Raw genomic sequence first — 13,544 nt, forward strand, 5'->3', positions numbered from 1 at the left:
GAAAGATCCTTCCCTCCGCCATGAAACGGAGGTACTTCTTCGACGAAGGATGAATCGGTATGTGAAAATAGGCGTCCTGGAGATCCAGAGACACCATCCAATCTCCTTGGCGTAAAGCTGAAAGGACTGAGGCCGAAGTCTCCATGGAGAACTTCTCCTTCTGAACAAATTTGTTCAGAGCGCTGACATCTAGTACTGGTCTCCAGCCCCCCGAGGCCTTTGCAACCAGAAAAAGGCGATTGTAAAACCCCGGGGAGTTTTGATCCAGCACTAGTTCTATCACTCTCTTGTCCCACATCTGATCCACCATCAGTCGAAGAGTATCCCTCAGTACAGGGTCCCTGTATCAGGCTGACAGTTCCCACGGAGTTGACGTTAGGGGAGGACTGTCGTGGAAAGGTATAAGGTATCCCTTCCTTATCATAGACAGAGAAGAGGCGTCCGTGCCTATACATGCCCAGGCCTCCGCAAATTCTAAGAGCCTGGCACCTATTGGTGTTTGGAGGAGTGTAGCATCATTTACCCTTTTTAAAGGGACGGAAGGCAGACTTACCTCTCCTCTCAGGAGCCTTCCTTCTTGAGGGTGCTCTGGAGGGAGGGCCTCCTCGAAAGGGCTGAACAGAAATACTCGGTCCTTTCTTTTCAACCGCAGCCGCAGGTCTCTTCTTCCTTGATGACTGAGTAAGAAGGTCTTGAGTCGCCTTCTCAGTTAATGACCGGGAAATGTCTTTCACTAACTGAGAAGGAAACAAAAAGTCCGATAAGGGAGAGTACAAAAGTGCTGCTCTCTGAGAGTGGGAGACCGCTTTGGTCAAAAAAGCACTGAAGACTGTCCTCTTCTTAAGAAGTCCAGCTCCAAATAAAGAGGAGATTTCTAAAGAGCCATCTTGTACTGCCTTGTCGATCACGACAGTATACAAAGGAGTACTTCTGGGTCGAGTCCTTCTGCGTCATGCGCCTTTTTGGACATCACCCCAAGGGACCAATCTAAGAAATTGAATACTTCCAATACATGGAAGAGTCCCTTGAGGAGATGATCCAGTTCTGAAATGCCCCAAGTCACACGGGCAGAGTTCAAACCTTGTCTTCTCGACGCATCGACTAACGTTGAAAAGTCTGCTTCAGCCGAAGACGGGAGAGAAGGGCCCATATTCTCTCCCGTCTGATATCAAATGGCCCTTCTGCCAGCGAGACTCGCTGGGGGCATGCAGAAGACCGTCCTGACCAGCTCCTTCTTCGAATCCATCCCAGAATTCAAAGACTGAAGAGCCCTCTTCATAGATATGGTGGGTCTCATTCTAAGAAAAGACGAAGACTTCTTTGCCTTTACGCTCGAAAACAGAGAGCGCGGAGAAGGAGGAGCGGCAGGGGTTAATGCGTCTCCATATTCTTCAAGAAGAAGGGCTGTCAAGACTTTGTAGCTTGACAGTCCTTCCCTTCTACGAGTCTCGTCTTCTAAGTTCTCATCTAACTCGGGGTCTAAAGGAGAATCCATAGAAAAATCAGGACATCTTTTCTCTGGGGGAGACAAACTCCTGATAGGAGAGGGACTAAGGGAGTGATAATCTCTCCTCTTCACAAAAGTTTGAGCCTTGTAAGAAGCTTCCCGCTTGGCTGGCGCCACGCGCTTAGGTGGCTCCATCAAATTATTGGATGACGCCGCGGCGCTTGGATGAAGCCTCGCTTCCGCCTAGCGTCCTGGCTGGCTCCTCACGTCTGGAAGACGTTCTCGCGCCTGAAAAGACGTCTCGCATTCAACTGGCGTCCTGGCTGGCTCCAAAAACTTGGCTGGCACCTCGCATTTCGATGACGCTTCACGTCCGGAAGGAGTCCTGGCTGGAGTCTCGCGCCTGGCTGATTCCACGCCTCTGTATGACGCCTCGCGTCTGGAAGACGCCTCACGTTTGGCTGGCGTCCTGTCTTGCGCCTCGCGCCTGGTATATGCCTCTCTCGCTCTTGATCTAGAAAGAATGTCCTCTTCTACTTGTTTGGAAGAAGAAGCTTCATGCCTGGAAGACGCCTCGCGTCTGGCAGGGGAGAGAGGACGAGACTTCTTGATAGAAAGAGAAACGTCCTTCTTACGAGGAGGATCTCTAGCCAAAACCCCAACCAATGAGGTTAGCTGCTCTTGGACAGCTAGAAGAATTTTCCTTGAAGCTTCTCCCACGTCTTCTTGAATGGGAGGAGAAGGAGAGTTCGAAGGCGAGCGGTCCGCTATGTCCATGTAGGGAGATGTTGACGCAACCTTAGCCTTTTTGATTGAAGAGGGAGCTTCATCCGAGAAGTGCTCCGGGCTCGAATTCAAATAAGTTTCTCTCCAATGCCTTTTCAGGGGCCTGGAAAGGTCAGAATCCTTCCACCCTCGTTTAGGTGAAGGAGAGGGAGAGGAAGAGAAACACTCTCGCAGGACGCTTTTTCTAAAGCGGTCCTGAGCAGTCTGAAGCAAAACAGAGCCTGCTGAAGGGACGTCTGACCGTTGGGGATTCTCCACGACCTCCTTAAGGCTTTCGACTTTCCTTCTCCTCTGGGCATGGGAGCTTGGAAGCGGTCTAGGCCTGGGAGCGTCGCAGAGACGATCAAACGCCCCCTCCACAACACTGGGAGCACTCACTTCACTTAACACTTCACTCTCACTATCCTTACCTTGTAAGGCTGCCATTTTGGACCTCATCTTAGAGATAGTAGCCTTCAGATTGGCGATTTCAGAGGCCAATTCTGAAAGTAAAGCTTGTGAATGATTCGACACAGAGGGAGAATCAAAATCATTAAGGTTAGAGATAGGATCAATAAAAGGCTCAATAGGGTTTTTTTTTTTTTGGGGGGGGGGGGCTGCTGCTGCTTCTGCTGCTGCAATACTCTGTAGAAACGCCACTGTCGCAGTAAAGGAGGTGGAATTAGCTTGTTCGACCGGCTAGACCTGAGCGAGCCATCTTGTCCGGAGACGAGAGGCTCTACTTGGTCCAGAACCGAGTTGAGAAGCTCCGATCGCGGCAAGCCCACCGTCAGTCTGGGTTCCCTTCTTCGGGCTCCAGAACGATTTGAGCCATGACGCGGGCTCTGCTGGTGGGAGCGGCAATGTTTCCCCGAGGTCGTTGTGCTGGCGAATCAGCGCAATAACCTCAGTACAGTTCCTCTGGATCTCGGAAGTCACAGCATCTTGCAGAGTAGGACCGTCAAGCCCCTCGAACAAGAGCATATTCCGAGAACCTCCCCCTTAAGGAGGGGGAACTGCGATAGACCCCTCTCGGATTCCTCCTGCCACTTGCGGGTACGTCCTGGTCGGTCCAAAGATCGTACCTGGTACTTACGGAGTCGTGATGATCACCCCGCTGTGCCTCGCTCTTCCCGGTGCAAACCAAGGAAGTTGCAGGCACGGGAGAGGAAGACATGATGCTCCTCTTTCGCTCGCTGGCAGAACCAGCGGGCTTGGAGGGCTGCAGGCGATCGCCAACTTGCAGGCCTAGTCGAGCCGTTTCCCTGGGAAAAACGGCTGGACCGAGAACAGCGGCCCCGATCTCGTGTGCAGAGGAGCTGCCGCTGGTCCCCCTATCCGCCCGGTCCCTGTGGGAGTGGCGGTCAGGAGACCTGCAGAGACCAATGTCGCGGTGAGACCAGTGCGTGTCCTCGCGGCGCGTCATACCGCTGGTACCAGCCGAGGCTGGCGCCAACGATCTGGAGGGGGGACCTCTTCCCAGCCTCAGCCCGTGGCTGGTCAGGGACAGTCATGTCTATCCGGGTTACCAGCTGGTCGCTGCGAGAGCGGCCGCTGGCCTGGCGAGAGTCACCTGAGCGGCTCTCACCAGCTTCTGCTCCGTGCCGCGGTCCTGGTGCCGAGCGAACTCTGGCGCCAAAACTTTGGCTGTACGGTCTCCCGCGAGAGATCGTACACTCGGAACCTCTCGCGAACGAGAGACTGAGCCGGAACCTGGCGTAGCGGCAGCGCCGCTAACCCCATGCAAGAAAGTACCAGTGTCATCCGGTACCTCTTTGGTCCCTGCCTTCTTCTTCCTTGTGGAAGGAGAGACGGGCCCTGTTCCCAAAAGAGCAGGAGGACCGGCAGAAGAACCCCCCCGTCCCACTCCCGTGGGACGGGCCCTTAGAAGTTCCCGAAGGAGCCTTCTTAGGGGGAAACCCAGGTTACCAGCTGGTCGCTGCGAGAGCAGCCGCTGGCCTGGTGAGAGTCACCTGAGCAGCTCTCACCAGCCTTCTGCTCCGTGCCGCGGTCTTGGTGCCGAGCGAACTCTGGTGCCAGAACTTTGGCTGCACGGTCTCCTGCGGGAGACCGTACACTCGGAATCTCTCTCGAACGAGAGACCGAGCCGGAACCTGGCGTAGAGGCAGCGCCGCTAACACCAGGCGAGGAAGTACCGGTGGTAGCCGGTACCCCTCTGGTCCCCGTCTTCTTCTTCCTTGCGGAAGAGGAGACAGGCCCTGTTCCCGAATGAGCAGCAGGACCAGCAGAAGGACCCCCGTCCCATCGGAGTGGGACGGGCCCTTAGAAGTTCCCGAAGGAGCCTTCTTAGGGGGGGAGGAGGCAGCCTTCTTCTTCTTCGGCTTGGTAGCCTTAGAAGTCGAAGGGGAAGAGGTGACAGCAGACGACGAAGAAGACGACGACGACACCTTCCTCTTCTTCTTCTTCTTCTTCGTCAGCTCACGCAGGACAGACGTCAGATCCTCCATCCAGGACGGAGCCGGGGCAATTGCCGAAGCAACAAGGCCCGGCTGCACCTGTCCGGAAGGACCTGAGTCTGGGGCAGCAGCACCGTGGACAGGAACGACGTGGGCAGGAGCGGGAGCAGCTGGGCCAGCAGAAGGAACAGCGGTAACGGCAGGCAAGTCAGGTAACCCAGGAGGCTTAGCTTCAGCCATCAACATCCTGGGTAACGGTGGCAGGTCCAGGGGAGAGCTTTTGGGGCAGCGGAAGTCTGGGGTCAGCAGCACAAAGAACCCAGGTGGAGGCAGCACACACCTCCTTGGTACGGCAGCGATCGGCCCTTGCACGGCGGCTGTCGGCGTCACCGTCATCACATGCGGGGTATACACAAGGTGAGGAGGGGCGGCGTACCCTGGGGTAGAGATTGTTGTTGATGTGGTGGTCACCGCTCCATGGGTGACCGCCCCCGACCCCGCCAGACACTGAATCAACCCCTGGACACTAGGCACGCCCTGCAGACCCAAGGACGCCCACACCTGTCCAAGGTCACTAGCTCTGCGGAAGCAACAAAAGGGTGATTAGTGGGGGGGGGGAGCCCCACCCCGAACGAACGGGAGACCCCGAATACAATAGTACGTCGGGTGAGGAGAAGGACCTGGATACTCCTCCCCGCCGAAGGGGAAGGCCATTCGGGGGAGCTGAGTGGAGTGGATTGGAGTGGGGTGGGGTGGGGTGGGGTGGAGTGGGGTGTGGGGTGGGGGGGTGGGGGGGTGGGGGGGGGGGGGGGTGGGGGGGGGGGGGGGGGCAGGAAAGAAGACGAAGAATTGGTTACCAAGGGCAGTCGCGGGAGAGCTTTCCGACGAGTTCTTGGCAGGCCTTCGCTTCCCCTGCCCCCGCACAGCATCCACTGCACCTACTCTAATAACGTTACGGCGTGAGAGCAAACGTGCCCTCGGCACCGAGTGCAAAGTATAAAGATTAATTCCCGGTATGAGCGGGAACTAATCCGTAATGAATATTGATGCAATGAAATATATAAAAGTGAAACAGAATACTGCACTTGCGATTCACTTTCACACAACATAAAAGGGGAAGGATCAATTCCCGGATAAGAGCGGAAAACTTGATCCATAATCAAATAATATATGAAAATGAAAAAGAATACTGCTCTTGCGTTCACTTTCATACAAATTAAAGGGTTCGTGCCGCGAGCATTCGCGCCCTCAGCCCCGAGCGCACAGGGCAAAATATAAATGAAAAAGAGTACTGTACTTACAAGTTTCACTTTCACAATTTCACCCAGAAATAAACGACTCGGCACGAGCACGCTCCCGCCCTCGGCACCGAGAACATTATTCATGAGGATAAACTTCAGTTAAAGAGCGGAAACCCCCGCATCTACGGCGATAGCTCCATTTCTTGACCCATAATTTATTTAATTAATGAAAATGAAAACACATAATTTATTTAATTAATAAAAATGAAAACAGAGTACTTACAATTTCATTTTCAAACCAAACAAACCAGTAGTGGAAAACACAATATAAACAAAGCATACGACGATGAAGCGGGCAGAGAGCAATGGCGAACAACGTCCTCACACACCACGGCCGAAAGCAAAAGTGATTCTTCACCTCCCAGGCGTGCGGCGCGCGCAATGTCGGACAAGCAGTTAACTACCGTTCTCCCTTGTTCGAAGCTTATGACCGTTCCAGCTGCCGCTAGCTACTTCCTATTGTTTCATAAATTTTAGTTTAGTTTTCCTTACAATTTTTTATGTGTTTCGTGAAGTTAAGTGTACGTATGTATCTGCCGTTTGTCCTCCTCTGTCACCACTTTCGGAGATAGCCTCACTCGAAAGGTAAGCTTCCACATTTTACTACATACGTACAGTATTTCTTGTATACCATGTACACTAATACACTTTATTTACAGGTAATTAGCAGTACGTTATTAATTTAGGTATTGAATGGTCCAAATTGTTGTAGTATTTCATTGTTCATAGGTCAATTTAGCTTTATTATGAAATTTACTGGGGGGTTTTTGGAGGGCTTGGAACGGATTAGCCATTTTATATGTAAAATGTGGTCCAAGATACGAAAACCTCATGATACGAAAGGCGTCTCAGAACGGATTAATTTTGTATCTCCAGGTACCACTGTAAATGTGTGTTAGTACTGGACTCTTGTTGCTTTGCTGAGAAAAAGAAAGTATTTTAAACAATATTCATTCCTGTTAATGTTAACACACAAAAAAGATACAAGCCAAAGTAGAATTCACCAAGTAACCTTCTACAGAACACAATGTCCACATGAGAACACAGATCCAAGATGAGAAAACTGCACTTGAATACAGATGCTATTTAAAAAACCATAACTGTTATGTTATGATTTTATGGGGTAGTAAAGGTAAGCTCACTAAAGCCTACAACACAGCCTGGTCCTAAGCCATATTCCTCAGTTTCTAACTATAATTATTTACATTGTCCTTTTCTTGTGCACCTGTGCCATGTATAAAAAATTGCTCACTATGTTGTGTTCTGTTCTACTTTGCCGGTCTTCTCCTGTATCTTACAAAATTTTACAATAGTTACAGAAACAAAAACTTATATATAAACAAAAAGCACCTGTAAAAGAAAAACGGGAAACAAGACAACCTGAAGTGGCATTACAGCTTCTCTAAAGTTATGAGTATCTACACCTATAACAATATCAGCGTTTTCCACAAATTTATGGTAAAAAGTCATTCTTTCTTTGCTTTCTTAGAAGAGACTGTCTCGAGTCTGAAGTTAAAACCCCGAAAAAAAAAAAATTAAATGCTAAAGCATATCTTTTTTCTGTTACAGTGGTTCCTAGAACTATCATATTTTGATCACACAAAACAAATGAAAGTAATAAATACTATTATACCCCAAATATCAGCTCACAGGAAAATCAAAAATGTATTTTTATTTCTATGCACAGATTACAATGATTTTGGTAATTATTTTTGCCCCCTTTAGTTGTCTTACCTGTTTAACAGATGTGGGTGTCTGATGTGCAGCAAGACTACTTGTAATAGTTTCATAAAGATGTGGATAACTCTCATCCTTGAACCCATAGTTTATCAATTCCTCAGTCAAATGCTGAAGAAAAGGGTACTTTTCAATTGGACTCATACTTTCCTCTACATCAGAAACAATAACTGACTCCTCTTCAGTTTCTGTGTTCCCCTTATTAACCACTTGTGACTTTACAATACAGTAAGTTGGAGACTGTTCATCACTTGTGACTTCTTGTACAAGCTTTACCAGATTCTGATGGCAGCAAGATATAATGCGGAACCACTGAAAGATAAGAAAATGGGATACATTAATGAATTTGTACAATTTTTTAATTCAATTGAGGATTAAATCACCCAAGTCTGATTCAATAACATTGTATTTACTCTTGCTATTTTAACCACGGATAGGGAGCAATGCAGCTAGAGACTGAATGAAAGCCATACTAAAATCCTTGAGTTACCATATAGACTGAGCACTACAAAACTCACGGCAGGTATTACTCCTTAACCCTTTAACGCCGATTGGACGTATTAAACGTCAACGAAAATTGTCTATCGGGTGCCGATTGGACATATGGTACGTCGACAAAAAAAAGTTTTTAAAAATTCACGGAAAAATAGTTATAGGCCTACCAGGCAAAAACTTTTGAATCACACGCCTTGGGGGATGCTGGGAGCTCACGGATCAAGGCGTTGTTTTGTTTACAATCGTTATCCAGGCGCGCAAGCGTGAATTTCTTTCTTCTTGCACTAAAAACCATCAGCAACACATCTCAGAAATTATTTCGTCACTTTGACATAATTTTTGAACCATTTAATATTAGCCATTACATAAAGTTTTATATATGAAAATGTGCGTAATTTTATGTAGAATACAACAAACAAAAACTCATGGTTGTAGGTTTCATCAGTTTTGAAATATTTTCATATAAGTAACAATAAGTGCCCAAAATTTCAACCTTTGGTCAACTTTAACTCTACCAAAATGGGTGAAAAATGCAATTGTAAGCTAAAACTCATATTCTAGTAATATTCAATCATTTCCCTTCATTTTGCAATAAATTGGAAGTCTCTAGCACAATATTTTGATTTATGGTGAATTTATGAAAAAAAAACTTTTTCCTTACGTCCACGCGGTAACTCTTCTGAAAAAATCATAAATTTTTTCATTCGATTGTCGTAATGTTTGCACCATTTTAAATTAGCCGTTATATAAAGTTTTATATATGGAAATGTGCGCAATTTCAAGTAGAATACAACGAAAAACAACCCATGGTTGTAGCTTTTATCAGTTTTGAAATATTTTCATATAAATAACGATAAGTGCCAAAATATAACAATTTGTCGGAAATTGTATTTTTCCTAACTATACAAACCTGAGGTCCTTTACATATAGTCCCACCTCATGCCACCCCTCACTCTGCGTTTCCTGGGCCTAAAGCAAAGTGGCTCCTCTCCTCGCAGTCGAGCTGACCGCCAACTGCTGGACAAGTAGTTAACTACCGAACCCCTTGTTCGAAGCTTACGACCAGTTCAGCTGCTGCTAAGTACCCTCCTATTGTTAAAGGACCTCAGGTTTGTATAGTTAGGAAAAATACAATTTCCGACAAATTGTTATTTGTTCCGATACGTATACAAACCCTTGGTCCTTTAACTATAGGAAGACTCACATTTTGTTGGGTGTAATCAGAGTCTTATGAACAGACTGGTGTTCATCCTACATTGGATTCCCTCCCTGGTCGTAAGAGCAAAGATGGGGATCCTAGCCTCTGTCCAGCTGATCAGGGTGTGCACCGCAGGATCAGTGGTCAGACTTCTGGACCAGATTTATGAGAGGGAGGCAAGCGTACCTCTAATAAATAGCAAAAAGCAAGAAATAGTTCCTACTTCAAGAGGTAAAGTAAAGTTATGGGTTTGCCTCTTGTTGGCTTCCATTTCCCCCCTTGTTGGGGAGTGGTGGATAAACGACTCCTATCCCTACTGAAAGAGAAGAGACGCCAGTCACACACTCTTTCACTCATCCATTTATGCAGTCAGACAAGGATGCGATGCTGTTCTGTCCGATCGGGTGCTAGGTAGACTACACAACTTGTTGAGCAGCCACCACGGGTCCCAAGGAAAAAGTGTCCAAGGACCTGGTTGTGATATCCCGAAGGTAGAAAGAAGTGAAGGTGGTCTGGTTGGCCCAAACCCCTGCCTTCAGAACCTGCGCCAGGGAGAAGTTCTTGCGGAACGCAAGGGTTGGACCAATACCTCTGACTTCATGGGCTCTCGGACAAAGGGTATGGGTGTCGTCACTGCCAGCTGTCTCGTACGCCCTCCTGCTCACTTCACGCAGCCAGAGAGAAAGAGTGTTCTTGGAAACTTCTTTCTTGGTAACCCCGGTGCTAACGAAGAGGCATCGACACTCAGGCCTGAGTTGCAGAGTTCTCTTTAGATGGCGCCGTAGCGCCCTCACAGGACAAAGCAGCATCTCATCCGCATCATTATCGGTGAAATCCTTCAGGGAGGGGATTGTGAAGGACTCGAGCCGGTCGTCAGGGACCGAAGGATTCTGAATCTTCGCTACGAAATTTGGGACGAAATCGAGCATCACGGATCCCCATCCCCTGGAATGCTTGACATCGAAGGAAAGACCATGAAGTTCCCCTACTCTCTTCGCCGATGCCAGGGCCAGTAAGAAGAGGGTCTTGAGGGTCAGATCCCTGTCTGACGACTCTCGGAGTGGCTCGAAGGGTCTGTGAGTCAAACTCCTAAGGACGAGTCACATCCCACCCTGGGGGCCTGAGTTCCCTGGGTGGGCAAGACCTCTCGAAGCTATTCATCAGGAGGGAGATCTCGAAAGAAGAGATGTCCACACCTCGCAGTTTAAGGACTAGGGCCAGGGCGGCTCTGTAGTCCTTAACTGCAGAGATGGAGAGGAGCTTCTCTCAGCGAAGGAAGACGAGGAAATCCACTATCTGAGAGGAGAGAGACCCCGTCCACAACACCAACCACTTCCCCTGGTAGACAGCTGCAGACGACTGCCTGAGGTATCCAGCCATCTCTGTTGCTGCGCTGCGAGAAAAGCCTCTCGCTCCCAATAGATGGTGGATAACAGCCAGCCGTGAAGACACAGGGACTCGACGGATCGGTGGTACCGTTCTACGTGTGGCTGGCACAGGAGGTTGTGACGGGGGAATTTTTCTCGGCGCTTCAGCAAGCAGAGCCAGCAGGTCCGGATACCAAACGGCCTGAGGTCGTTAGGGCGCCACCAGGATCATCCGAAGGTTCGCAGTGATCAGCGCCCTGCTGATCACTTTGCGAATCAGACAGAATGGGGGAAAGGCGTAGACGAAGAGGTTGTCCCACGGATGTTGAAGCTCGTCCTCTGCAGCTGACCATGGGTCCAACACAACCAAGTAGAAAACCTGGAGTTTTCTGTTGTGCCGGGTGGCGAACAGATCCACGACTGGACGCCCCCACAGGTTGAAGAGCCTTTCCGCCACGTCTGGATGAAGGGACCATTTGGTTCCCATCACCTGATCCCGACGGCTGAGCTTGTCGGCTACCACATTCCTCTTGCCTGGAATGTAGCGGGCCGACAGCTCTACCGAGTGTGCCGCGGCCCACTCGTGCACCTGCAACGTCAACTGGTGCAGCGGGAGGGACACTAGGCCCCCCTGCTTGTTGACGTACGCCACTACTGTGGTGTTGTCGCTCATCAACACCACCGAGTGTCCCACTAGATGGTCCCGGAACTCTTGGAGGGCGAGGAACGCTGCCTTGAGCTCCAGGACGTTGATGTGAAGGTGCTTGTCACGATGGTCCCACACACCTGCAGTCAGCAACTCCTCCAGGTGTGCGCCCCATCACCTCCGTCGATGCATCCGAGAAAAGAAGCATCTCCCGGGGGGGAGAGTGCGAATAGGCACTCCTCTTATGAGGATCCCGTCGTCCAGCCACCAGGCTAGGTCCTGCCTCACCTCCTCTGTGAGGGACACAGGGAAGAAGGGAGGGTCCCTTGCCTGTGACCAACACTCCTTTAGTCTCCACTGAAGAGACCGCATGTGAAGACGCCCATGAGGGACTAGCTTCTCGAGAGACGACAGGTGGCCGATCACGACTTGCCACTGCTGAGCCGGTTGCTCCTGTAGACAGGAACTGTCTTGCTGCCTCCCTGAACCTGCTGATCCGCGAATCTGCAGGGAAGACTCACACTACTACCGTGTCGATCAGCATGCCCAGGTACCTCATCCTCTGCTTGGGCTTGAGATCTGACTTCTCGTAATTCACTACAATTCCCAGATCGCGGCAGAATTCGAGGAGTTGATCTCTGTCCTGCAGCAACTGCGAGCCAGGACTAACCAATCGTCGAGATACCTCAGGAGACGTATCCCTACCTAGTGGGCCCAAGCCGACAACAGCGTGAACACTCACGTGAACACCTGTGGGGCGGTTGAGAGACCGAAACAAAGTGCCCTGAATTGGTACACCGTCCCGTCGAGGATGAAGCGGAGGTACTTCCTGGAGGATTGATGGATGGGTATCTGGAAATACGCCACCTTCAGATCCACCAAATGCATGAAGTCGTCCTCCCTGATGGAATCAAGCACTGAACGTGCTGTTTCCATCGTGAACCGAGTCTGGCGAACGAATCGGTTCAAGGGAGAGAGATCTATCACCGGGCGCCAGCCCCTGAGGACTTCTCCACTAAGAAGAGTCGGCTGTAGAAGCCCGGCGACTGATCCTGTACGATCTCCACAGCACGTTTGCTCAGCATGACTTCTACTTCCTGCCGAAGCGTCACATCCTTGGTCAAGCCAGGAACGTAGGTTTGCAGATGGACCGGGTTGGAGGTGAGGGGTGGCCGAGACTCGAAGGGTAGTAGATACCCCTCCCGAAAGACGTTTACTATCCAAGTCTCCGCACCGTAGCGCTGCCATGTTGCCCAATGGCTTGCCAGGCACCCCCCCAACTTCCGGCAGTAGGTGAGGGGGAATGCCATCCCTAGCGTCTCCCTCCTCTCTTCGACTACTTCTTCCCAGATCCTCCTCGAGAGAAGGACTGGGAGGAGGGTTGGTTGCGGTCCCTCCTTACAGCAGAAGTCGAAGGCGGTCTTTCCTCTCGGCTTTGACGAGGCGACCGTCTTGGCCGCAGAGGAAGCACTAGCTAAGCTCTTGGGCTTAGCCCCAGTCGTCCGAGGTTGCCCAGCCACCTTGGAGACTGCCTGGTGGACAAGACGGTCACTGTCGTCAGTGCATCACTGTTCCACCGCAGCGTCCACTATCTCTCTGGGGAAGAGAAAAGCGGAACTCCACACCGGTCCGTTGCGAAGACCCAGAGCCGCCTCACGCCCAGCCGCCCTGGTCACTCGGGTGAGAACAGCACCTCTACGCTGGAGAACTAAGTTGGCCCACAGGTTAGCCATCTGGTGGGCCAGGTAGGCGATGGCCCTACCCCCAGACTGGCACAGTCTCACAAAAGCCGGGTCCCCTTCAGGAGTGATGTTCCCCAAGGAGGCTGCGGTTTTCGACACCGTGAGGGACCACAGGTCGAGCCATGAGACTCCTTGGAATGCTGCCATTGCGGTAGATTCCAAGGCAAGTGCCTCCTGCTGTGGAACCAAAGGTTCTCCGACAGGAGCTGCGGCAGAGACACCCCCAGAGTTAGCCTGGCTAACTCCGGGTTAACCTGTTTGGGCGGCAGAGGGTCTTCTGAAGGCACGTAGAAGCGCCTCTGTCACGGTAGAGGTGGAGGAAGGAGCTTGGCAGACCTACCGTACCGAAGCGAACCCCCCTGTCCGGAGACGAGAGCATCCACTTGGCTTGGTATGCTGTCAGCCAAGGCTGATCGCAGCAGACCCACC

The 13,544-nt window shown here is 50.6% G+C and overlaps 1 protein-coding gene across 2 annotated transcripts in view; it reads right to left on the reverse strand.

The window, feature by feature from the left end:
• The window catches only part of LOC135222774 (gem-associated protein 5-like), a 291,182-nt gene that overhangs the window by 30,107 nt on the left and 247,531 nt on the right, over positions 1–13,544 (reverse strand). For both annotated transcript variants that reach the window (XM_064261034.1, XM_064261043.1), the window contains exon 23: positions 7,665–7,979. In XM_064261034.1, the coding sequence (XP_064117104.1) occupies positions 7,665–7,979 (315 nt within the window). The remainder of the gene's footprint in view (positions 1–7,664; positions 7,980–13,544) is intronic.

This window comes from Macrobrachium nipponense, chromosome 20, assembly GCF_015104395.2.
Source record: "Macrobrachium nipponense isolate FS-2020 chromosome 20, ASM1510439v2, whole genome shotgun sequence".
NCBI lineage: Eukaryota > Metazoa > Arthropoda > Malacostraca > Decapoda > Palaemonidae > Macrobrachium > Macrobrachium nipponense.